This window comes from Amblyraja radiata, chromosome 23 (genome assembly GCF_010909765.2).
Source record: "Amblyraja radiata isolate CabotCenter1 chromosome 23, sAmbRad1.1.pri, whole genome shotgun sequence".
Taxonomy (NCBI): domain Eukaryota; kingdom Metazoa; phylum Chordata; class Chondrichthyes; order Rajiformes; family Rajidae; genus Amblyraja; species Amblyraja radiata.
The window spans coordinates 20177182-20203594 of NC_045978.1; the positions used below are offsets into that span (position 1 = coordinate 20177182).

The following is a 26413-nucleotide window of genomic DNA, read 5'->3' on the forward strand; positions in this document are numbered from 1 at the left end:
CTAGCTGGCCTGCCTGTAACTCCAGACTCACACAATATGCTCATCTGCAGCTGCCCTCTAATTCACTTTAGGGGCAATTAAGGATAGGTTTTGCCTAGGATGTCCATTCCCCAGGGGGTTTATGTTTAGGTTTATTATTGTCATGTGTACTGAGGTACAGTGAATATCATTGTCTTGCACACTATCTCTTCCTCTTCTTCTTCTTCTTCTTGCGTTTGAGGCAGCAGAAGTCTGCAGCAGGGTGATGCCATCCAGTTCGACATCCGTAGGTACCCGCCCTAAAAAGGGCACATGCTCCGGGTTGGCGCCAAGCTGCGGCGCTGCTGCTGTCTCCGTTTGTTGTCGTCGGCAGGACTGAGGTCAGATGACAGGGCTCACCACAGGGAGGTCGACAACATGAGCCCACGCTGTCCCAACAGATCAGATAATACCATACACTAATACAATCAAGTCAAACTCAAGCACAATAGGTAGAGCAAGCGAGAAGAGACAGGGTGCAGAATATAGTTCTCAGCATTGTAGCGCACCAGTTGCAGAGACAAAGTCCAATGTCCACAATGGGGTAGAGGTGAATCGGACAGTACTCTAGTTTGTGGAAGGGCCGTTCAGAAGCCTGATAACAGAGGGCAAGATTCTGATTCTGATTCTGATGATGCGCGCTTTCAAGCTTCTGTTCCTTCAGCCGGGCGGGAACCGGGACAAGAAGGGATGACTGGGCGGGACAAGTCTTTGATTATGTTGGCTGCTTTTCCAAGGCAACGTGAAGTGTCGACAGATCCAATGGTGAGGAGTCTGGTCTGTGTGATGGACTGAGCTACATCTACAACTCTCTGAAATTTCTTGCAGTCTTGGGCAGAGCTGTTCCCAAATCAAGCTGTGATGTAACTCAGCAGTATGCTTTCTATGGTGCCTCTGTAGAAGTTTGCAAGAGTTACTGGAGACATGCCGATTTCATCAGTCTCCTGGGGAGGGAGAAGAGGGAAGGTCGGAGTATGATCCCTGTGCTGACTAATGATTTTGGACAGGCACATGGAAATGGATCACAAACAGGCAGAGATTAGTTTAACTTGGCATTGTGTTCAGGCCGGACATTGTGGGCCGAAGGGCCTGCTCCTGTGCTGCACTGTTCCATTACACCTTATTGCAATGAGTGTGCAATTGCATAATCTTCCTCTGCCAGCAGTTTTAATGCAGATTTACATTTTTAACAGAAGATGACTTCAAGGCTTTGTAAGTGTAAACTGTGAGGAGCTATTGGGCTCAGACTGTAGGTGGGAGTAACAATGGATGGAACTGGCTCATCACCCGGGGCTGTGAGAGAGTGCGGTAACTCGCTGCCAGAGGAGATGCTGGAGTCAGATATAATTACTGTGCTTAAGAGGCATTTAGACAGGCACTTAATCAGGCAAGGTTTGGAAGGATACAACCCGAATGCAGCAAATGGGACTAGTTAAGATGGGCAAAAAGGTTAGCATGTACGTGATGGGCCGAAGGCCCTATTTCTGTGCTGTAATTTAGTTTAGTTTAGAATTGCAGTGTGGATAAAAGCCATTCGGCCCACCTGTCTGCGCCAACCAGCAATCACCCATTCACACTAACACTATCCTACACACTAGGATATAGCTCTATGATTCTAAGATAAATGCTGGTCAGACCAGGTCACTGTGCTGAGTTACTCCAGCACTTGGAATATTTTTTCGTGAATCAGCACTTCCTTGTATCTCTGTGAGTCTATGCCTTTGCGAACAAGCCAACAAATCTGAAGGTTGTGAGTTCAAATCCCTTCATTGTCAACGTATGATTTTGAATTAAAATTAAAATCTGGGAATAAGTGGCTGGGATCACAAAATCAAAAGTGGACGTGTGAATTTGATGATAAACACATATTTCTCATGACACCTCACCTGGGACACACGTACAGTTCTGTTTTCATTATTTCAGCAGACCTCCACTTTTGTTTGGAGGCAGGGCATAGAAATTAAAGCAGGTTGGAGCACTGAGTTTCCAAGGATGTTGCCAGGACTCGAGGGCCTGAGCTACTGAGAGAGGTTGGGCAGGCTAAGACTTTATTCCCTGGAGTGCTGGAGTTTGAGGGCTGATCTTATAGAAGTGTATAAAATCATGAGGGGCCTAGTTAGGGTGAATGCTTTTACCCAGAGTAAGGGAATCAAGAACCAGATGACATATGTTTTATGTGAGAGGGACAAGATTTATTACGAACCTGAGGAGCAACGTTTGCACACAGAGGGTGGTGGGTGCATGGAATGAGCTGCCAGAGGAGGCAGTTAAGGCAGGTACAATAATAGTGTTTGAAAGACAGGTACATGGATGTCCCTCTGGCCTTTCCATTCCCTCGTTATTTAGACAGGTACCTGGATAGGATAGGTTTCGAAGGTCAAATGCAAGGTGGGACGAGTGTAGACGGGGTATATTGGCCAACGTGGGTAAGTTGGGCTGAAGGCCTTGTTTCCACACTGTATGATTCTATGTCTCTTAACCATCTTTGACCCAGAAAGACCAGCCTGATTGATTCTATCCACAAGGTGCGATGACAAAGTGTTACGGCTCCTGGCTCGTGAACATGGTTTGTTCACACTTTGCCTGCTCAGCATTCTCTCCCCACTTCTCCCACTGTATTAAACATCTACATCAGAAATTGGCCAGCGTCGAGGCCCTGAAATACATTTGTGCAAATGAAATCCCCAGCAATGATCATTTTTGTGTGTGCAAGCAGAGAGGCTTGATGAGTCATCACATCACCACTGTTTCTCTGCTCCTTTTCTCTCTCGCAGGCCCACCACAGCTCTCCAGCAAAGGCTGGCTTAATCAGGCCCTGATCTCCATCTCGAAAGACGGGGGTTCAATCATGGGGGGGGGGTCTCAGAGGGAGCAGTGGGCGAGGGAGAGGCGTCTATCCCTAATGAGTGTGGCCAGTCCTGTCCACCGCTCAATAGGAAGGATGTGAAGTTCCCAGAGAAGGGTCAGGCAGATTCACCAGGGGGCGGGGGATTTATCATATCAATGAAAAGCCCAGGTTAATGTTCATGTCATAAGAGCAGACTTAGGCCATTCGGCCCATCAAGTGTATGAGGGGTGAACCTATAGAGGTGTATAAAATAGGGGAATAGATATGGTGGATGCATAAAGTCTTTTAGTAGGGGAATCAAAAACCAGAGAACATAGGTTTAAGGTGAGCGGGGAAAGAGGAACCTGAGGGGCAACTTTTTCATACAGAAAACGGTGGATATATGGAAAATGAGTTACAGAGGAGGTAGTTGAGGCATGTACAACAAGAGCATTTAAAAGACATTTGGACAGGTACACTGATAGGATAGGTTTAAGAGGATATGGGCCAAACCCAGGCAAATCGCACTAGCACAGTTGAGGCATCTTGGTCGGCACGGATAAGTTGGGTCGAAGGGCCTGTTTCTGGGTGGTACAGCCCCATAGCGTTCACCGGAGGGTCATTTGAGTTGAACACTGGCTTCTGAGAAAGTGATGTCATCAATTCTAATCACCCATTCTTTGCCCTGGAAATTTCTTTCTTCAAGGGACCCAACCTGAGACGTCATCTGTCCGTTCCCTCCAGAGATGCGGCCTGACCCGCTGAGTTCATCCAGCACTTTGTATTTTGCTCAAGATTTCTGCAGTTCCTTGTGCAGTTCCTTGTGTCTCCACTTTGTCTCAAATGCTCACAGAACTCCCTCAGAAATGTCTCCCCCACAGTGCGACACTCCCTCATTACCCCCCCCCCACAGTGCAGCATTCCCTCACTACCCCCCCCCCCCCCACAGTGCAGCATTCCCTCACTACCACCCCCCCCCCACAGTGCGGCACTCCCTCACAACACCCGGAGGGGGGTGTTGTGGCTGCGAGGGTGGCCTGTAGAGGCATGTGCTTGGAGCGATTCCAGCCGAGCTTACCCGCGCTCCATTGGAATTGCTCATAGGACCTTCGCCCAGGTACCTTCCCGAGAGCCGGCCCCACGCAACATTTCCGAGATGCCCAGCGTGCCGTTCCGTGACGTTGATAGGCGCGTACTGTACAGGCTGCTCCTGCACACTCTACACATCCTCGTCCTCCGCCTTGACACGCCCTGGCGGTCCGTGTTACCACCTGACGGCGGGAGCGGTCCCCAGTGGAGGTCTCTCTATAAGGGAGTCCTCCCCCTTTACATCAGGGACCCGGGGTGGAGAGTAGTGCACGTGGCTGTGGCCTGTAACAGGTACTTGAGCCAGTTCACGGACTCGCCAGCAACCTGTCACTTCTGCGGCGACGATGTTCCACGTCTACATGCAGCGTGAGAGGCTGCAGCCCCTGGTCGACTATCTGAAGGGACTGCTCCTCAAGTATTGGCTACATTTTAGCCTCCACGTACCTGATATGAGGGCACCCGGTACAGAGGGGGGAGGGTCGGGAGGGAAGGGGGGTCTCTCTGTCGGTCTGCTCCTGTGTTGGCCAAGATGGCCATTCGTGGGTCCAGGCAGCGGGTAGTCGACGGCATCACCGCGGTCGGCCGCCTGCCCCTTATCCGGGCCTACGTCCGTGCCCCGCGTTCCTGGAGCGGGAACACACGGTGTCCACCAGGACTTTGGAGGCCCTCCGTGAACGCTGGTCGCCGCGGGAAGTCGAGTGTATTGTTGATAAAGTTGCCGATATATGAATCTGATGACCGTTTGTTTGTAAACTGTCAATATAGGTAGCATTTGATCGTGTTAATACTCTATGTTTATTTTCATTTTCTGAATGAAAGCATATGTATAATAAAAAATAATAATTAAAAAACAGTGCAACATTCCCTCAGTACTGCCCCCCCCCCCCCCCCCCCCCCCACACACACAGTGCGGCACTCCCTCAGTACTGCCCCCCCCCCCCCCCCCCCCCCACACACACACACACACAGTGTGGCACTCCCTCAGTACTGCCCCTCCCACAGTGTCAGGCTCCCTCACTAAAACATTGGTGTGAGTGCCTGAAATAATATGAAGAACTTCTCACGCTGATTAACCAAGTTTTGTGCAATCGCAAATAATGCAAGAACTTCAGCAAAGTTTAATCATTCAGTTTATTTTGTAAAATATTCAGTTCGGTTAAACACTTTGTTTTCCATTTTTACAAATAGCTGTAAAATGCCTTGAGGCAACAAATTCCTGAACTAAATAAAACCTTCACACCAAAGTTATTTGTCAGGAAAGCTTCTTAATCGGTTTAAACAATGACATTAAACGGAGCTAATACTGTCCGTCACTTAAACTCACGTGGGATCCAGGAGTGAAGTTGAGTGACTGTTGTTCGCTGAACCTCTGACACACACACACCCACAGGAGTAATCGGACCTACCCACACAGAGTTGTGCATCAATCTCAGTGTTTAGCCAAATCTCTCAATGCGTGTTACGTGGGTTAAGGGGGGGACTGGGCAATGTGGAGACTGATGCAAACAGACAAACAGACATGGCAAGAAATCACAGAACTCAACTTGTCAACAATAAACACAGAGTGTGTGGAGAAGGGCGGGTGGATTAAACATTATGAAGACATAGCATTGTTCTTTATTAAAATATTCTGTCAAAACACGACACATTCTTTTCCCTGTTGGGGGAGATGATCTAATGGAGGAAGCTAAAGCGGTCTGTTCTGCTTCTTCAATCAAAAGACATTACTGAGAAGAATGCTTTATTGCAAATTGGAAGCGTTTCACTCCAAGCTGAAACACTGATGATTGTGTGGGCCTCCAGGAGCTGTGCAGCCATCCTTATTGCAAAGATTCCCACAACATGCCCCAATCTGGCCCCGAACATCTGTATTATCTACATACGCATCACCCAGTCTCCTTGAGGTCATTGCCAACACTGGGACAGAGACAACTAACTTGTCTCACCGTGCCTTCATTAACCTTGGTTAAGATTGGTTGAGAGTAACTGGTTACCACACATTGACAGGACCAGCTCCATTGAAGGAAGTTAAGAAACAGGAGCAGAGAGGATCCTTTGGGCCCCTCGTGCCTGCCCCACCTTTCAGTAAGAACATAGGTGATCTTTTTACCTCAGCACCCTTTCCCTGCACTATCTTCCCTTCCCCATGCTAGATTCTCTTAGTGTCTAGAACCCATCGAGCAAACTTGGACAAACAGCCTTGAGTCAGTGCTGAGCTCCCTGTGCAATAGCAACTTGCAATTTGTGACATCTCGATCCTGGTTCATTTTATCTGGAGGAAGGAGACGTTCCTCCGGGAGATTAAAGCCATAGCTTCCTGACTGTTTGATGTTCACCACCATCGGGAGGCACAGTGCCCTCCACGGATGGCCACATTAGATGCCCTTCATTGGGAGTTGCTTCTGAAGGGTTCCCAATGATTCCTTCCACGGATCAATGGGAGGTGAAATGCATTTGGTTAATAATTTGTGCAATAACTATGTAAGAAATGAAACACAAAGTGCTGGGGGAACGCAGCAGGTCAGTCAGCAACTGTGGAGAGAATGGACAGGCGATGTTTCGGCTGTGTCCCCTCTTCAGAATGAATTCTCCACTCCCTCCACAAATGCTGCCTGACCCGCTGAGATTCTCCAGTACTTTGTGTTTTGCCCAAGATTCCTACATCTACAGGTCCTTGTGTCTCCATCGTGGTCATGGTGTCCACACCACTGCTCCCACCAGCATCCTCCCACCCATCCCCACATCCTTTGGTTCCATCTCCCTTACTCAACTTCCTCGTAAATGTTGCTTCCACCTCAACCACTCTCTCCACATCCCACGTCTGTGAATTCCTTGAGGGGTTGGTTGTTCTTTTTGATAGATATTTATGATACTTTGTTCTGGTCTGCTCATACGTGGAAGCATCTTCTCCAAGCCTATCGCACCAAACTGCTCCATAATCCCTGTCAGGCTTGTAATGAGGTTGCTACACCAGTACAATGATGTTCTCCCTCCCTCTAGTAACTGGTCTACGCGATGCAGGTGGCATCAGCAAGGATACATTTATTGGACATCCACAATCGCCCTTCAAAGCAGCGGAGAAGACACAAAATGCTGGAATAGCTCAACGGGTCAGGTAGCCTCATTGGAGAACATAGAAAGGTGACATTTTGGGTTGCGACCCTTCTCCAGACTGATTACAGGGGTGGGAAACAACACAAAGCATGGCAGGTTACAGGAGGAGTGGCCAGAATGGACAAAGCATGGGAGGTCATAGGTGAACACAGACGAGAGGGGGAGGGAGTGATAGACAGATGGTTGGACAGAGGCCAGAGATGAAACATAATGATTATGATAATGATGATAAGACATAAGGATTAGAGAGTTCCAGAGTGTCTAGATAGAGGATTGATGATGTGTGAATTGTTTAGGATGCTTAGGGTTGTTTTAGGATGCTGGGATTGTTTAGGATTAAGAATTGGTGGTAAGCCGACATCTGCAGTTCCTTATTTCCACAGCAGAGAAGATAAACTGACGATCCACACCAGTAAGAAAACAGCCAGCACAATCCGTACAAGAATGACGTTGTTTACACCGCTGTTTGCGAGGCTATTTGAAGGGGCTGGGCAGGTCTCTCTGTTGTGCCCGTGAGGTCATACAAAGGTCAGATTGAAGAGTTAGACTGAAGGGCGTTAGTGAAGGTCTGGTCTCTTTGTGGTCACCACTGCTGATGTTGGCCGTTCATTTCTCATTTCATCTCTCAGAATAAAAGGACGTGCCCTTAAAAAGGAATTTCTTTAGCCAGAGGGTGGTGAATCTGCAGAATTCATTGCCACAGACTGTGGTGGAGGCCAAATCATTGGGTATTTTTAAAACAGAGATTGACAGATTCTTGATTAGTGAGTGCGTCAAAGGTTACGGGGAGAAGGCAGGAGAATGGGGTTCAGAGGGAAAGATAGATCAGCCATAATTGAATGGCGGAGAAGACTCAATGGGCCCAATGGCCTAATTCTGCTCCTACGATTTATGAACTTATGAACTCATTCCACATTGATTTAGTTATTTGATTTTAAGTTATTTGGTTTCGAACTAATGTCTCCAGATCATTGATGCAGGCATTTTGAATACCAGCTCAAAACTCCAGCCGTTTTACCACTGGAATAATGAACATAGGAAATGATATTTCTTTTGCAGGGTAAATTCACATCCGTGGAAAGAGAAACGGTTAACTTAACAGGGCAAAGACCCTTCATCTAACTGTAATTCTGTTTCACTCTCCACATATGCAGCCTGATCTGCTGAATATTTCCAGCATTTGCTTTTAGGTTAGTTTGGTTCGGAGATACAGCATGGGAACAGGCCTTTCGGCCCACCAACTCCACGCTGACCATCGATCACCTGTTCACACTAGTTCTATGTTATCTCACTTTCTCATCCATTCCCTACACACAGGGGGCAATTTACAGAGGGCCAATTAAGCTATAAACCTGCACGAATTTGGGATGTGGGAGGAAACCGGAGCATCCGGAGGAAACCCATCCGATCACAGGGGGAACGTACAAACTCCACACACACACACGCACACACACACACAGATAGCACCTGAGGTCAGGATCGAACTGGGATCTCTGACACTGTGCTGCCCTGATTTTATTTTAGATTTATGGTGACTACATTTTTTTTTAAACTTTCGCTCTCTTGCATTATACTAAGCTCAGGGTTGGGTAGAGTATGTCAGTGAAAGCCAATGACACTCTGATGAGTGAGCATGGTGTGCAGCGGTCATTTCTCAGTGTGGTTCCTTTCGTGCAAAACACTAGCAATAGTTATAACTGAGTCATTGATGGACAGTGCCATCAGGGTTTGACCAGAGATCACGGGGTCATCAATAAACTGGTCTAACTAGCAGTCCTTGCTGTCAAGTGTGAGAAGGTGTCACATGCAAGGTACCCTGAAAAAACCCTAGTAAATCTAGCATTTGCTAAATTAGTCGCTGCTGGGCGAGCTGGTACCTTAGCCCTTTGCAAGCTGGTTGAGCTGGTAGCTTAGCCCTTTGCAGCTCCTCTTTGTCAAGTGGAAGAGCATGGTGAACTCATGGGGACCAAGGTCTGATGGTGTTTTCGATTACCTGGCCCTCACTCTGAACCATGCTCGAGTAAAGCCGACAAAGACGGCTTCCTCTGAAGACCCATTGCTGGCTGAATTCCAGCCTTGTCTGCAACTGCAACCTTGGGTCTCCTGTTTATTGTTGCAAGCGTGCAGTAATGCGGCTCAGAACTGGCCAATGCAGCCTGCAACTATCCCCCCCCCCCCCCATGCACCGTTCCGATCCTCATGCATCCCGCCAACATTTTCCTTGCATCACGTTTTTTCCCATGCGCTGTTCCGGTTTTGACGCATCCCGCCAACGTTTTCCAAGCGTCCTGCTCTGAATCTGCCGTTCCTCCTGCGCTCAGTGAGCCGCCACATATCAATACACTGCTCCTGCATCCCGTTGCATTGCTCTTGCATCCCGCCGTCATTTTCCATGCATCCTCCCTTTCTCGTGCATCCCATCTGATCTGGAAATTACTGGCACAGCTTTGGAAACCACACTGAGAAACTACAAGACCCTGCAAGTCCATTTGACCATGGCCGATCAGTCCTTCAAACAGGCACATATAGATATCTGTATTAACAGAGGAAGCTTTTATGATGGGGAGCTTGAGGAACATCAATAATCAGAGTAGATGCTCGTTTACACTAAAGGACACAAAGTGCTGGTGTCACTCAGCGGGTCAGGCAGCATCTCTGGAAAACATGGACTGGTGATGTTTCGGGTTGGGAACCTGGATAACGTTCATAAGTTCTAGGAGCAGAACTAGGCCATTTGGCCCAACAAGTCTACTCCGCCATTCAATCATGGCTGATCTATCTTTCCTTCTCAACCCCATTCTCCTAACTTCTCCCCCTAACCCCTGAAGCCCTTACTAATCAAGAATCTGTCAATCTCCACTTTAAAAATATCCATTCACTTGGCCACCACAGCCATCTGTGGCAATGAACTCCACAGATTCACCACGCTCTGACTAAAGAAATTCCACCTTATCGCCTTTCTAAAGGTATGGAACCTAAAGGTACGTCCTTTTATTCCAACTAAAGCCTCTGGTCCTAGACCCTAAACTCTAGACTTTGTTGGTCAGATTGACAGCTTGGACTGTGATGACCCTAGCTTGCATTTCTGCTGACCCCTAAACTTGTCTATACATTGGATTGCTGTCAGTGCACCAGATTGTTACAGAACTAATCATCCAAGACTAACTCGGGAAAGGTAACCTCACACATTGGGAAGTGGCATTGAAATAATCAATTGCAACTTGAGATTGAAACAGCCCAGAGGTGGAGAATTCAAGTTTAGATACAGGGTTACTGAAGATGCTGGTTTACGAAAAAGGACGCAAAGTGCTGGAGTAACTCAGCGGTTCGAGCAGCATCCCTGGAGATTATGGATAGGCAACATTTCAGGTGGGGACCCTTCTTCAGGCTAATTGTGGTATGAGGGAGAAAGCTGGAAGAGAGGTAAGGGTGGGACAAAGCCTGGCAAGTGATAGGTGGATACAGGTGAGGGGGAGGGGGGGGGAGGTTGATTGGTTGGACAAAGCCAGCGATGAAAAGACTAAGGAGATCAGGCGAGAAGAGGCATGAAGTGTGAAGCTGGAGGGTACAAATCTTCATTGGTTGTAGAAGTAAATGCAATAACAGCTGTGCTGGTTCGTGAAAGTCTATTTAAAATCCCACAACTGGTAGTCAACTGGGTCAATTATTATCCGTAGTTAAGACGACTTGCAGTCACTATCTTGTCTGGCCTACACCTGACTTTGGTCTCACACTGTGCTTTGAGGCCAGCAATCACACGACTGAGAAACCCCAACCTCCGCCCCACATTTACTTTAGTTTAGAGATACAGCGTGGAAATAGGCCCTTTGACCCATCGGGTCCGTGCCGACCACTAATCACCCTTACACTAGTTTTATCCTATACACTAGGGGTAATTTACAGAAGCCAATTATTCTACAACCCTGCACGTCTTTGGAGTACGGGAGGAAACCGGAGCACCTGGAGAAAACCCACGTGGTCACAGGGAGAACATGCAAATCCAATACAGACAGCGCCACGTGGTCAGGATTGAACGTGTGTCTCTGACAGCACTCGTCATCAGCCCAAATTTCAAATGGCGAGCAAGACCTTTTATGAAGAAGCTGAAAGTTTGAGGCCAAACCCATGTGACCTGCTGACGCAAGCATCAGAGATACTTTACCACTTGTCTATCCTTTCTTTCACCAAATATAATTCACCCCTCTCTCTCTCTGCCCTTTGATTCCACCACCCTCACTATCCCCTTCATCTGACTCACAAGTTCTACACCAACTTCTCCCTAAAATGGGTATAGCATACCCCAGTTGCTACATCCATTAATGCGCTGCAGAGATGGAGGACCTTCCTGCCAGACATGCCCCCGTCTCTCTCCATGCTCCTGGGCTTTCCATCATCATTTCTCGGGGGGAATCCAAGATGGACAAGACTCCAAAACCCCAACAAATCGGAATGATTTCTCAGCTTTAACAGAGAGCAGCTGGAAGCCTGCTTGACTGGAGCTGAAAGATCCTTTGGGGAATTTGTAAAGCAAGATGTTTTGATATCGTAGCTCCAGGTGGGGGTAAAATTGCCTGAGGCAGGACGGCTGGGGGATGTCGAATAATGGGAACGCCTTTCATTGCAGAGGAAGTCCTAGAAAGGTGAGCTATACTCAGAGGGCATCAAACCGGTGTAGACAGGACACATCTGATGTTGTTTAGTTTAGCTTAGACACACAGCATGGAAACAGGCCCGTCAGCCCACATATTCTGTTACAATGACATAGATGAAGGGACCAAGTGAAAGCAGATTTGAAGAAGGTTCAAATATAGATGGTTTAGCAGTGTAGAAACATGGAACTGCAGATGCTGGTTAATACACAAAAGGTTACAAAGTGCTAGAGTAACTCAGCAGGTCAGGCAGCATGAGAACATGGATAGGTGACGTTTCAGGTCGAGACCCTTCCTCAGTCTGACGGTCTGAGGAAGGGTCTCGACCTGAAACATCACCTTTCCTTGTTCTCCAGAGATGCTGCAAGAGCCGCTGAGTTACTCCAGCATTTTGTGTCCTTAGGTCAGTGTGTTTAGCAAGTTGTGTGGACAAGATGTTCCCATGATGGCAGATTTAGCGAGTGTACAAAGTGAAAAAATGCAAAGTGCAAAAATATAAACTCCAGATGGAAGAATGAACAAGGAAAAATAATTTAAATGGAGTGGGACCACACCATGTTGTGGTACATAGGGTGTCACTGCATGAAGCACAGGCTGCTTATAGGTACAGCTACAACGGCAGATGCAATGTTGGCCTTTATTGCAAGGAGTGTGCAGTGTATAACCAGGGAGTTTTAGTTGCAACTTTACTGGGGCAAATGGGATCACTTCTGGAGTAATGTGTTTAATTTGGTCTCTGTAATTATGAACATAAATGTTTTCAGTGGAAACAGTGCAGGGGAGATTCACTGGGGCAATTCTGGGACGAATCTCATGATCTTATGATCTCATGACATGATCTTGTTGAAAGGTAAAGGAAGTGGTCTACCATTCTCATGATGGAACTAACTACAGAACAATGGGGAGAGGACGGGGAGGGAGGGTAGGGGGGTAAAGATTGATCTTGTGCAGGGATAGAATAGACTGAATGGCCAAATGGCCTCTATCCATCCTCTTAAAGAAGCAAAGAGGGAGAAAGCAGCGACACAGAGTGAAAGCCTTACCCCGGTGTAGAGCCTGGGGGTACGGGAGGAAACAAAGCCCGGAGGAGAGTTGCTGAAGGAACCCAAGCACTCTGGAAAAAAGGGCAACTGACTTGGGATGCGAAATTAGAGAGATGGAGTAGACCAGAATGGGACAACGTTCACAGGGACATGTGGGGAGAGATATGGTGCTGGTGAACAATGGGAGTGTATTTAGACACCAAATGAAGTGAAATTTAAATGGAAGAATAGCAGTCCAGGTGTGAAGCAATCCAGCAGGATATTATACTCGTGATGTTTCCCGCCTGGGCCTCCGCCCTTCAACTGCAACTAGATGTCGCGTCACACTAGGGTGACTCAGTGGCACTAAATGGTGACTGCCTTCCATCTGCCCAAGCAGACTTTGCTTCCAGGTTGAATAGAATGGAATGCTGGATGCTGAAGACATCCCAATGCACGTTATGTTGGAAATGGTTTTAGTGACGGAATGTGGCCCAGGTCAACTGTATATTTCACCACTGATCCCAGTCAAACAACTCAAACTCCATCCAGAAAACTCTCTGCACGCTACGACTAATAGTTCCAAACATTCAAAACTAAAAATTGAGGGTTCAAAATTATTATGATATTTTCTATATAAAACCACCAGCAGTCTTTACAAATCAGGAACAAAACTAAGAAAACAATATTGCTCTTAATGAATTTTATATCACCCCCTTTTATAACATTGTCTCCGTTTTTATAAACAAAACTGCTTGTGGTTTTGTAGTAATTCTGAACCCAGGTTTTATTAACTGCAGAGTATGCCTACGTTTTAAATAACATTTCTCACATTTTCAACATTTATTGAGAATATTTTTCCTACCACACTGAATGTGACCTGTTCCTCCTCTATTGCTACATGTGAGGCATATTTGGTATCTACCACCCGCTATGCCATTGAAACACCTACAAGTGTCTGAAATTTAAGAAATGTGCTTTGTTTAAATTCACTACAAGGCTAACACGCACCCAAGCATGCACACGGCTAACTCTTTGCCAAGTTAATCTAACTTATTTATATCTATTGTGACAGTAACATATAAAAACTTAGTGAAGTGATCCCGAAACTCTTAGTCTTACTTTCCAGTACTTCCTCAAACAATAACACTTCCCTCTCTAAGTTACTGGGAAATAATTTTGAGCGCAAATACTAGAATAATCTGAAATTTATTTAAGAACAATATGGTAATATTAATTAATAATAGGCATTGCAACTACTCAACTAAGCTCCTGTGAAACAGAACTGTTCTTGATATAGAAATATTGGCTTGGAAGAAATAGCCTATGATATTTGTTGTTTAAAGGATTTAGTGTAGTTGATAAATTCATCTGTCATAACTACTCCAAATAAATTTAGATTTTATATGGAATTGTGGATAATTATTTTATTTGAAGGCTTATTTGAAGCCAGATACATAAATTGATCCAAAGCATGTGTTTATTTAACTAATTTTAGAATCAGATATGTAGCAAATAAATGCAATGCAAACTCTTAAGAATAGCCCGATTTAAATGGAAACTTTGAAGATTGAGGTTGGATAGGGCCTTCGTTTCAAAGTCCCTTCTGAAGATTTCAAAGCAAAATTTAACTTGGAACACAAATGGAGATTTTAATGAGACTTCCTCATCAATTAGATTCAAGCTTTTCCTCCCATCCTGAACAGCCAACATTGTACCTCATCTGCATTCTCAGCAGACAAGGATAAGATTGGCACAGTTCTAAACACTCGGTCTATGCTGTACCCAATAGCCTTAATCTACTGTCACTGCCCTTGCATGCTACAAACTATAAACTACTGCATACTCTCTCAATATACAGAGAATGCTGAAAACTTTCAAATTGCTGTAATTAAGGAGAATTTCAATTTCTTTTTTTTTTGTAGATTTTTTTAGTACACATCTTTGTGCTACTTCAATATTGTACAAAGTCCCTCCACTTGTTTCTTTCCACTCTCTGTCTTCAATAAACTCCCGGATGTGAAACCAGTCACCATCCCTGAGACCACTCTCTCTGGCAATGCGGCACTCTTCCTGTTTCTCAAGACATATTATTGCCAAAAAAATGCCATTCTGTTTTGTTTTTTTATACCAGTGCATTAAGTTATGATATAGGTTAAACTAACACTGAAAACTACATCTTATTTACTTATTTATGTAAACTCTAATGATATCAAAGTGTCAAGTGTCCTCGGTGGAATTAGGTGCTGAGATAACTAAAAATGTTGACCGATGGAACATCGATGACAAAACACCTATGGATACCTTTGTGTTTTTTCCAGCTCTCTGGAATATCATTCCAGGAGCGAAGATGCTAATTATTGTTTACCCAAGTAAATACTGACACGGCAAGATTTCAGGCATGTTCTGGTGAACAGGGTTGACATTCAACTCTAGACTCTGGACGCCACCTGGTCTCCGACACAGGCGATCAAAACACTTTACTCAAAACGCTTTCCAATGAAGTGGACTCTTCCAATGACAGTGGGTGGCTGAAGGTACACTTGTTGATGGAACGATGGTACCTGCTCTACGGATGTCATCTGAGGGTGGAAGGTTGATGGAGTCCACACTTGGTGTGCGGAGGAGACGATGAGATGCCGCAAGTTGGGCAAAAAACAAACGGACCGTGATTGGAGGTGAACGTGGAGCAGAGGAATGCAACTACAGCTGGTCCTTGCGGGCACGGTGCCAGGCGCCGATCATCATTCACCTCATCCCCCACCGTGCCGCCATTGCCGGGCTCAGGGTCACCCTTTGACCAAAAGGGGCTCCGGGGAAGTGGACCAAGTCAAGCATGCACTCTGCGGCAGCAACGAGCCCTCTGCCCATGAGGAGCCCTGACTGCCTTCTGGCATGGCAGGAAACGAAAGGCTGGCAAGGAACCCACCGTGGTTAGGAGCGGTCGCAGCAGGGTCCGACGGTGCTCTCCAGCGAGAGCTGGGAGGCGTTACGGAGCAACGGGGCCAAGGGCGGCTCCACCATGGAGCAGGTCGGGAACAGCTTGTACCATCCAACGGCCGAGCTCGACAGGTCCAGCTCTTCCAGCAGCACCTGAGCCACCCCCATGAAACACTTGCGATCCATCCTGCCGTAGTTACCCCAGACAATCACCTTCCGGGCAAGAAAGAGAGAAGTTTAGTTTAGTTTCCAACATGGCACCTGCAATGTAAGGGTTCAACAGACTATGTCAGTTAAAATGGAGTTAGCAGCACCACATTTCAAACCCTGCTTAGGAAAACAAGTAGATGTTTTTGAAGAATGCTTTGGCTAACTCAAAGTGACCAGTAAATCATGAGGCCAAATACAAGGTCACTAAGATTTCCTTCCAAGAGACATCCGAGACAAGCTCAGACACATAACTCACAGCAATGTGGTACCAAGGAGGATAGCGAGTTTGACAGTAATGGGCCTGTCCCACTTAGGCAATTTTTCAGTCAAGTTGCCGGCAGTCGCCTGAAAAACCGGCAACTGGAACGGCGACTGTCAGAGTGGAACACACACACATCGCTTCCTTCACCAGCCCGTTATGCAGGCAAGTGGGGGACAGGGCAAGTGGGGGAGCGCTGTCTGAGTGAAATTCCCACAGTGCTAAGCCAAGGTGATACAGACACACACCACGATGAACAGGAAGGTTGGCGCTGTAATTAAGGTGGCTAAAGCACAGTGAGTCCTTTAAAAGAAGGGGGGGGGGGGGGAGAAGGAGGGAGAAGGAGTGGAGACAACTTTAAGAAGCCAGAGATACACAGCTGTGAAGCTCGGCGGATATTTAACATTACCGGTCGGTTATCCTTGGTTCTGAAAACTACTGCTTACGTTTTTTTTTCCCAATGAGTCAATGAAATTCACCGGTCAGCAGCGGCTATGACCTACGAGAACCTACGAGAACCATCGACCTCCTGGCGACCCACCTACGGCACGAGAATTCTCGCTACTCTCCATGGTGGTTTCATTCAAGTTGTCTCTCATTTTTCAACATGTTGAAAAATTCGCGGCGACTATAATGAGGTCACGGCTAGTTCCCAGAATGTGGGAACTCCTCACGGCCATGAAGGCGACTCCCCGGCAACCATGTGGCGACCACGTGGCGAATGCATAGTCTTCTGCAGTCGGCTAAAAAGTCGCCCAAGACGGACAGGCCCATTAGTCACCCGTTGTTCTCAGAGATAAAAGTTATTATGTAAGTGCATTTATTGACCATGAAGGGGAGAGAAAGAGGAAAAAACTGGACCCTGGTGTGTGCCGGTGCCAGTCAAAGCAAAGCCACTGTTCGGTCTCAATGTCTAATTTTATTTCAATTTTTAGGCTTATTTTAGATATGTTAATTTTAATTTTAAAGCTCTATGTATTTATTCTGTTTTTATTAACTGCACTGACGGGAACTGATTGAGAAACAATTTTTTGTTTCTTCTGTGTATGTAAGTACTCAGTTAAAATGACATTAAAGTAAATACTGATGCTGAGACAGGAGACTCTAATATGCAGAGGGGAGTGAAACCTGTTCTTTTATATTGCTACTATATTGATAGTTTTTCTGTATTTTACTTGTATTTGCTTTAGTAAAGTTATTTGTGCTCTTCAGCATGTGCTTTCTCCATTCATTGATCCCAGTCCTTGAATCCTCAAACCAGGCAACTCTTTGAGTGCTAGTCAGACATAGATCTGCAATCACGTATCATAATCACTCCTTTTTTTTTAAATCTTTACTCCGACAGCAACATTTCTTACTTTATTGGACTTTATCTTGCACTAAATGTTATTCAAGTTATTCCCTTTATCACGTATATGTACAATGTGGGTGGCTCGATTGTAACCATGTGTTATTTTTCCACTGACTGATTAGCACACAACTAAAGCTTTTCACCGTATGTCAGTACACGTGACAATAAATTAAACTCAAACTCAAACATTGACTCAATTCAAACTCGTGTCTTGCGCACCAAGGCACAGTGAAAAGCTGGTATGTTTCATGCTATCCAGTCAACGAAAAAATTACATGCACAGAGTCTTGTGCCCAAAGGAGGGGAATCAAGAACTAGAGGAAATAGGTTTAAGGTGAGGAGGGGAAAGAATTAAGGAAGGAACCTGAGGGGTAACTTCTTTGCACAAAGGGTGGTGAGTGTATGGAACAAGCTGCCAGAGGAGGTGGTTCAGGCCGGTGCTATCGCAACATTTAAGAAACATTTGGACAGGTACATGGATAGGACAGGTTTAGAGGGATATGGGCTAAACACAGGCAGTTGGGACTAGTGTAGATGGGGCTTGTTGGGCCGTGTGGGCAAGTTGGGCCAAATGGCCTGTTTCCACGCTGTATGACTCTATACATGATTACAATCAAGTCGTCCACAGTGTACAGATACAGGATAAAGGGAATAATGTTTAGTGCAAGATAAAGTCCAGCAAAGTTTGATTAAAGATTGTCCAAAGTGCTCCAATGTGGCAGTTGGAAGGTCAGGACTGTTCTCTAGTTGGTGATAGGATGGTTCAGTTGCTTGAAAACAGCTGGGACGAATCTGGAGTTATGCTTTTTTGCAAACTGGCAAACTGAGTAGAAACAAAGAACTTTGGTAGTAAGAATAAAGGCACAGACTATTTTCCTAAAGGTGAGAGGATTCACATATCGGAGGTGCAAAGGGAATTGGGAGTGCTGGTGCAGGATTCCCAAAAGGCTAACTGGCAGGTTGAATCGGTAGTAAGGAAGGTAAATGCAATGTTAGCATTTATTTTTAGAGGACTAGAATAGAAAAACATGGATATAATGCTGAGGTCACTGTTCAGGCGCATTGGCAGTATTGTGAGCAGTTTTGGGCCCCATATTTGAGGAAGGATGTGCTGGAGCTGGAGAGGGTCCTGAGGAGGTTTACGGGAATGATCCCAGGGATGATTGGGTTAACTTATGATGAGCATTTGACGGCACTGGGCCTGTACTCGCTGGAGTTGAGACGGATGCGGGAGGACCTCAATGAAACTTACCGAAAAGGAAAAGGCCTGGATAGAGTGGATGTGGAGAGGATGGTTCCACTAGTGGGAGAGTCTAGGACTGAATGGCACGGCCTCAGAATTAAAGGATGTACCTTTAGAAAGGAGATGAGGAGGAATTTCTTTAGCCAGAGGGGGGGGGGGGGGGGGTTGGGGTGAATGTGTGGAATTCATTGCCACACGAGGGCGATGGAGGCCATGTCTTTGTGTATTTTCAAAGCCAAGACTGACAACTACTTGATTAGTACGGGTGTCAAAGGTTACGGGGAGACTAAAGTTTAATATATAGGGTTGAGAATGGAGGCACATCAACTGTGCCCCCTGCTAAGCCTGACGTGGGGAGCAGTGCCCGTGTGTGTGGAGGCAGCTCCCTCTCCATCCCCGCTTCTACACAGCCTCTGAAGACCCTCTGCACTGACCTGCAAGATCTTGCCCTGTGGGCTCTCGTTGAAGACCAGGGCCTGATGGTACAAGGGGTCCAGAGACTTGTGTGCACTCTTGGTTTTCTTCTTTGCGATGCAAGTCCCGTTCTCCAGAAGGTAAAGTTTAATATAAGCAGCTGGAAGAAGGAGGAGAGGAGCAGGTGGGACAACCAGCTCAGACCATCGGCACCCAGAGAGGGAAGGGAGCAGAGACCATCGAGGAGAGGAATGAGGCTCCAGGGGCGATTGGTGGGACTGGCTGAGATGTGGAGATTCACAGAAGCTCAACATGACTTGGCAGAGACCTTCCAATGGGCACCCACCACCCCATCGAGAAGGAAGTCCCCCCTCCCCATTGGCGCAGTCTGACCTCTGGTGACCAGACCTTGGGGGGCTGTCTGCTGTAACTGTACTGCCAACCAGTGATCACCTCGTACACTAGCACTATCCAACACAGTGGATCCAATTCACAATTTTACTGAAGCCAATTAACCTACAAACCCACGCGTCTTTGGGATATGTGGGAAAACCAGAGCACCCGAAGAAAACCCATGCAGTAACAGGGAGAATGGACAAAATCTGTACAGGCAGCACCCGTAGTCAGGGTCACACCCGGGTCTCTGTCGCTGTAAGGCAGTAAATCACTGTGCCGCCCCAAAACTAAACTAAACCAAACTAAACTAAACCAAACCAGACAGATTGCGAGTGGGCAGAGAGGACTGTCCAAGGGTGAGTGGGAGAGCCGAGGGGTGAACCGTTTGGCTGGGAACCATGGCAATCGTGGGGAGCACAGCCGTACCTGGCAGAGCCTTGGTGCCTGGTTTTGGCGTGAGTCCGCGGGCCTGAATCACCTCCACCTCCAGCTGCCCATCCCGCTCCAAAATCCCCATCTCCACGTCACCTGTCAGAGAGAGGGAGCAGAAAGATTACCACAGTGGCCCACACATCCAAAAGTAAGTGACATTTGGGAACTGGATAACACCCACGTGCAAGTTTAAAAAAAAGACACTAAGAGCTGGAGTCACTCACGAGGTCAGGCAGCATCTCTGGAGTACACGGATAGGTGGCGTTTCGGGTCAGGGCCCTTCTTTAGACGGGTTCATGTGCAGTAGGTTGCCAAAGAGTGAGAATGTGGTTTGATTGAACGATACAGCATGGAAACAGGCCCTTCGGCCCACCAAGACCACGCCGACCATCGATCACCCTTTGTCACTTGTTCTATGTTATCCCACTTTCTCATCCACTCCCTACCCACTAGGGGCAATTAACCAACAAACCCGCATGTCATTAGGATGTGGGAGCACCTGAAGGAAACCCATAAAGGCACAGCGAAAACGTGCAAACTCCACACACACACACACACACACACACACACACACACACACACACACACACACACACACACACACACACACACACACACACACACACACAGACACACACACACACACAGACACACACACACACACACACACACACAGACACAGACACAGACACACACACACACACACAGACACAGACACAGACACAGACACACACACAGACACAGACAGCAGCCAAGGTTGAGATCGAACTCGGGTCTCTGGCACTGTGAGACAGCAACTCTACCAGCTGCGCCACTGTGCCGCCCGTAAGATTAGTTTCTTTTTACATAACAGGTGCCTGCAACACATTGCCGGAATAGGTGGTGGAAGCAGACATGTTGGTGATGTTGAAGAGGCTTTTAGGCCGACGCATAAACAGGTAGGGAGTGAAAGGACGCCGACCATATGCAGGCAGATGACCATGAGTAGTTCGATTGGCACCACGGTCGGTACAGATGTGATGGGTCGAAGGGCCTGTTCCTGTATCATTCTCTGTTCTAACACTACAAACCGGAGCTGCTTGCTGCTGTGAAATTTCCTTTTGATTCAACGGCATTGACAAATGGCTTTGTCAAGACCTGGTCTTACACTGACACTGTGTGGTAGAACATGGAACTGTAGCTGGATGACAGACACAGGACAACTCACAGATAATCAGGTAAATGATCAAGTAGAAATCAAGTGGTGATCTAGCAATGAGGTGGTGGCAGGACTCTTGGCTTGAATACTTTAGAACAACAGACCTGACAGAAATCTAAAACAATGTAAGGTCTACATTCCAGCATCGACATTCGCAGTAATGGTCACGATTTAATTTAGAAATACAGCATGGAAACATGCCTTTTGTCCCACTGAGTCCGTGCCGACTGTCAATCACCCGTTCACACCAGTTCTACGGTATCCCAGTTTCTCATTCATCCCCTACACACTAGGGGCAATTTACAGAAGCCAATTAACCTACAAACCCGCACGTCTTTGGGATGTGGGAGGAAACCGGAGCACCTGGAGGAAATTCACGTGTGGAGTGCGTGCAAACTCCACACAGACGGCACCTGAGGTCAGGATCAAACCCGGGAGTTTGAGTTTAGTTTATTGTCACGTGTACAGAGGTACAGTGAAAATATTTTGTTGTGTGCTAACCATAGAGTGGAAAGACAATACTGACAGTCTGTGTAACGTGCAAACGCACTGACAGTCCGTGCAATACATGTCCATTGATGGTCTGTGTAACGTGCAAACGCACTGACAGTCCGTGCAATACATGTCCATTGATGGTCTGTGTAACGTGCAAACGCACTGACAGTCCGTGCAATACATGTCCATTGATGGTCTGTGTAACATATACACACAGAGGAATGACCATCACGGGTACTGAACTCCCCATCATCGAAGGGATCTACAAGAGTCACCGTCTCAATAAGGCAGCCAGCATCATCAGAGACCCACACTACCCTGGCCACGCTCTCATTACACTCCTGCATCAGGAAGAAAGTATAGGAGCCTGAAAACTGTAATGTCCAGGTTCACAAGTACCTTCTTCCCTACAAACAACTATTGTACACTACCAACTTCAATTAAACTCTGAACTACAAACTACCTTGATTGCACAAGGGACTCGGGGCATTGTCTTTGCACTATATTGTTGGTTGTTTTTTATATATTTAACTTTTACCTGCTGTTTATTATGGTGTTTATCACACTGAGTACTATATTTACTTATCTATTGTAAGTAAGAATGCCATTGTTCCGTTTCGGGACATGTGACAATGAAATACTCTTGTCTCTTTTGGTCTGTGTGACTGCTAGCCTCTAATTTAACCTGCAGGCTGTTTTCTATCCAATACCCATGGTGACTATGTTTCTCTATAATACTTGCAGACATTGTGTTCTCTGCAATTTGCACATTCCCCGTGATGTACACGACAATAAATGTTTCCTGCATCTCACACATTCTGTCGCATCTCCATTTCAAGCAGATTTTGGCTCCAATTCCCAACTTATCAACTGCCTTGCCAACATAACGCTGGCCAAAAACAGTACTTTGCAGAAGTAGTCTCCTTCTGTGGGGATTAAAGAATCGTCTCAAAATGAAGAGGCTTTGGGATCAACACAGGGATACGCAGGAAATGGGGGGATGTGGATTACATGTGCACAGATAAGAGTTGGTCTCGGCCTCATGTTCGGCACGGACATTGTGGGCTGTACTGGTCTATGTGCTATGAATGGTCACAGAGTATGAGGCAACAACATCAATGGTCAGACAGTGCGAAGTGAAATCCCACAAAGACCGATGCTGCAGCAATTAAGTCACAGCCTATGTTCTGCGATCAGAAATACACTGGCCATTATGTCTATCCATACTATCCCACTTGCCTGAATCCCGTCTCCCTCTGTGCCATGCTCATGCAAGTACTTGCAAAGATGCCTCTTCAATGTTGTTACTGTCCCCGATTCCACCACCTCTTCTGGTAGCTCATTAGAACGTAGAACACAGATCAATACAGTACAGGGCAGGCCCTTCAGCCCACGATGTCTGTTCCATATATAATGCCATGACCAACCCTTATCTCCTTGCACATGACCTATGTGCCTCTCCAAAACACTTTTAAACGCCACCATTGTATCTGCCTCCGCCACTACCCCCAGCAGCGTGTTTCAGGCACTCACCAGCCTCTGTGGAAAAAAACCTGCCCTGCACATTCCCTTTAAACTTTATCCCTCTCACCAGAAAGCAATGCCCTCTAGTATTTGATAATTCCGCCCTGGGGAAAAGGTTCTGACTGTTGTAACCAACTGCTCTTTGTGTACAGGGGTCCTGACCTGAAACGTTACTTATCCATGTTCACCAGAGCTGCTGCCTGACCCCCTGAGTTACTCCAGCACCTTGTGTCTTCTTTTGCTCTTTGTGAAAGATTTGCCCCTCTGATTCCTTTCAAATCTCCTCCCTTAAACATACACCTCTAGTTGTGAACACCCCTAGCTTGGGAAATGCACCTCCACCCCCTCCTAGCCATAAACATCAGCTGGGGGTCAGTGTAGGTGCAAGGACAATGCCCGTGACTTACCCATCGACGGTGTTGCCAGCGTCTGTCGCCCCACAAACTGTGCCGGTCCCATTCCATCCAGGAACTCTCGGAACTGTCCATCCGATGCTAGGCAGACACCGCTGTAGTTTAAGCTGCCGGGAAAAGAATGGAAGAGTATTCACTGGTATCATTTGGGGTGGCACAGTGGCACAGCAGTAGAGTTGCTGCCTTACTACGGGTGTTGTCTGTACGGAATATGATGGGCCAAATGGCCTAATTCTGCTCCTATGCCTTATGGTCTTATGGAAATGTCAGTACAAAGTGATGGGAAGTCGAGGGAGCTAAAGAGTCGCTGTGTTATACACCACGGAAACAGACCCTTCAGCCCAACTCATCCATACTTACCACGTTGACTACCTGAGTTGGAACCATTTTCCTGCATTTGACCCATATCCCTCTAACAATTGGCAATTCCATTTCTCAAAATAATACATCAACCAATATATATCCCGCACTTGCAGCAGATTCAGTTGTTTTGTACTGGTTAGCAATCTACTGCTCAAACAACTTAAACCCTCTTGTTATTTCTGACTGCTGCTCTATTCCACGAGTCATTTCTAAGGTCGGGGGGGGGGGTGGTGGCAGCACATTGGCACAGTGGTAGAGTTGCTACCTTACAGTGCCAGAGACCCGGGTTCAATCCTGAGTTCGGGTGCTGTCTGTACGGAGTTTGCACAGGGTTGGTTTTCTCCAGGTGCTCCGGTTTCCTTCCACATTCCAAAGACGTGCAGGTTCGTAGGTTAATTGGCTTCTGTAAATTGTCCATCGTGTGTAGGATAGAACTAGTGTACCGGTGATCGTTGGTTAGGGTGGACAGTGGGCTGAAGGGCTGTTTCCACGTTGCATCTCTTAACTAAACTAAACACAGATCTTCCACTATTAGGAAAGTAAAACTCAAAGGACTCAGTTCGACAAGATGCTTACATGAAAGATAAATAGATTTCCATGTTTTATGGCTCAGACCCACAATGTACAAAGCATCAGTGCAGGAGGATGAGGGGTGATTTTAAAGAGGTGTACAAAACCATGTGGGGAATTGATAGGGAGGATGCACAGTCTTTTACCCAGGGTGGGGGAATCAAGAAGCAGAGGAAGTTGATTTAAGGTGAGAGAAGCAAGCAACCTGAAGGGCTACTTTTTCCACACAAAGGGTGGTGGGCATATGGAACGAGCTGCCAAAGAAGGTACACAAAAAAGCTGGAGAAACTCAGCGGGTGCAGCAGCATCTATGGAGCGAAGGAAATAGGCAATGTTTCGGCCCGAAACGTTGCCTATTTCCTTCGCTCCAGAGATGCTGCTGCACCCGCTGAGTTTCTCCAGCTATTTTGTGTACCATCGATTTTCCCGCATCTGCAGTTCCTTCTTAAACAACGAGCTGCCAAAGAAGGTAGTCGAGGCAGGTACTCTCACAAGGGATATTTTAATAAAAGGATAAGAGGGATAAAAGTAAAATGAGGAACTCGGGGATGGGTTGGGTAGGAGATGAGAGAGGGAGGAAGGGAAAGGTGATCTGGGTGGTGGGGAAAATGTACATGTGGAGGAGTAACGTGAGAAACATGGGTGGAGGAGTGGAGGGGTGGGGGTTTTGAAATGCATGGGACTACCACCGCCTGCAAGTTCCCCTCCACATCACACTTAGAAATATATAGCTGGTCCTTCATAGTCACTGGATCTTAGTCCTGGAACTTCCTGCCCCAACAGCACAGAGGGACCACCTTTACCAGTGGATGAAAACACTAGCATGCAAGAAAAAAGGCTTCTCACTGTACCTCGGTACACGTGACAATACACTAAGCTAAACAGTAACTATTGCCTCTCATCAGTGACAAACATATCATGAAAAATGAATTGATAAAAATATATGGCCCTTCTTAGGTCTCTGTAAATAAATACCCCATCCCCAATCGTTACCAGGGTGCTTGTAATGCATCGTTTTCCGACTGCTAATCCAATTTCCTTCTCAAAGCCATGAGTAAACCAGTCACTACCTTGGCAAACAATGCATTCCAAATGGCAACCACTCCTTGCCTTGCAGAGCGTTCCCTTGCGTTCCCAACACCTTGTCTCCTGCACCCCTGGCCCTCAATCTCCCGCCAACAGGAATAGTTTCTCTCTGCCAGGACCTGTCATTATTTTGAGTGCCTCTGTTTCCTCTTTTAATATTCTCCATCCTATACATATTAAGCCTCAACCATGGGAACAATGCAAATTTCTTCTGCAGCCCAAACACACAGTTCTTTTTGTGTCTGTACGCGACTGTACCTTTAGAAAGTTAGATGTCATTATTCAGTGTTTCCGCAACGTGACACGTATGTTTATTAATGCTGCGTACCGGCATCTTTTAGTGTACAAAAATAGCACTACCTGAACCTATATTGTTTAATGATTTATATTCACTTTTCTCAGAGTTTTACAACACAAAAACAGATCCTTCAGTGCACCCTCAAGTAACACGAGATAGTAAGATTAAATGAGAACTTACCAGTTTGAAGTTTGATCTTGATTTTATGAGGAGTTACGATGAGCGATTACGTGAAGAAGAGCCGTCCGTCTGCGTGCGCGTCAATCTTCAAAGCAGCGGTGTTAAATCACAGATAAAAAGAAGACCTGAGAATAGTAAGATTGAAGAAACTAGAACTTCCATGTGACCTTGATAGTATGAGGGTGGGAGCGGTGGGCACGTAATCGCTCATCGTAACTCCTCATAAAATCAAGATCAAACTTCAAACTGGTAAGTTCTCGTTTAATCTTACTATTTTACTTCGGAGTCATGTGAGTGACTACGTGAAGATTTCAAAGCTCTG

The 26413-nt window shown here is 46.5% G+C and overlaps 1 protein-coding gene across 1 annotated transcript in view; it reads right to left on the minus strand.

Annotated features, from left to right (window-relative positions):
- Positions 1-12463: 12463 nt before the first annotated feature.
- The window catches only part of LOC116986068 (regulating synaptic membrane exocytosis protein 4-like), a 55144-nt gene continuing 41194 nt past the window's right edge, over positions 12464-26413 (minus strand). The window contains exons 5-8 of the mRNA XM_033041249.1: positions 23589-23701; positions 19959-20060; positions 19157-19296; positions 12464-15872 (exon numbers count right to left, since the gene is read on the minus strand). Coding sequence (XP_032897140.1) covers positions 15654-15872; positions 19157-19296; positions 19959-20060; positions 23589-23701 — 574 coding nt within the window. The 3' untranslated portion in view covers positions 12464-15653. The remainder of the gene's footprint in view (positions 15873-19156; positions 19297-19958; positions 20061-23588; positions 23702-26413) is intronic.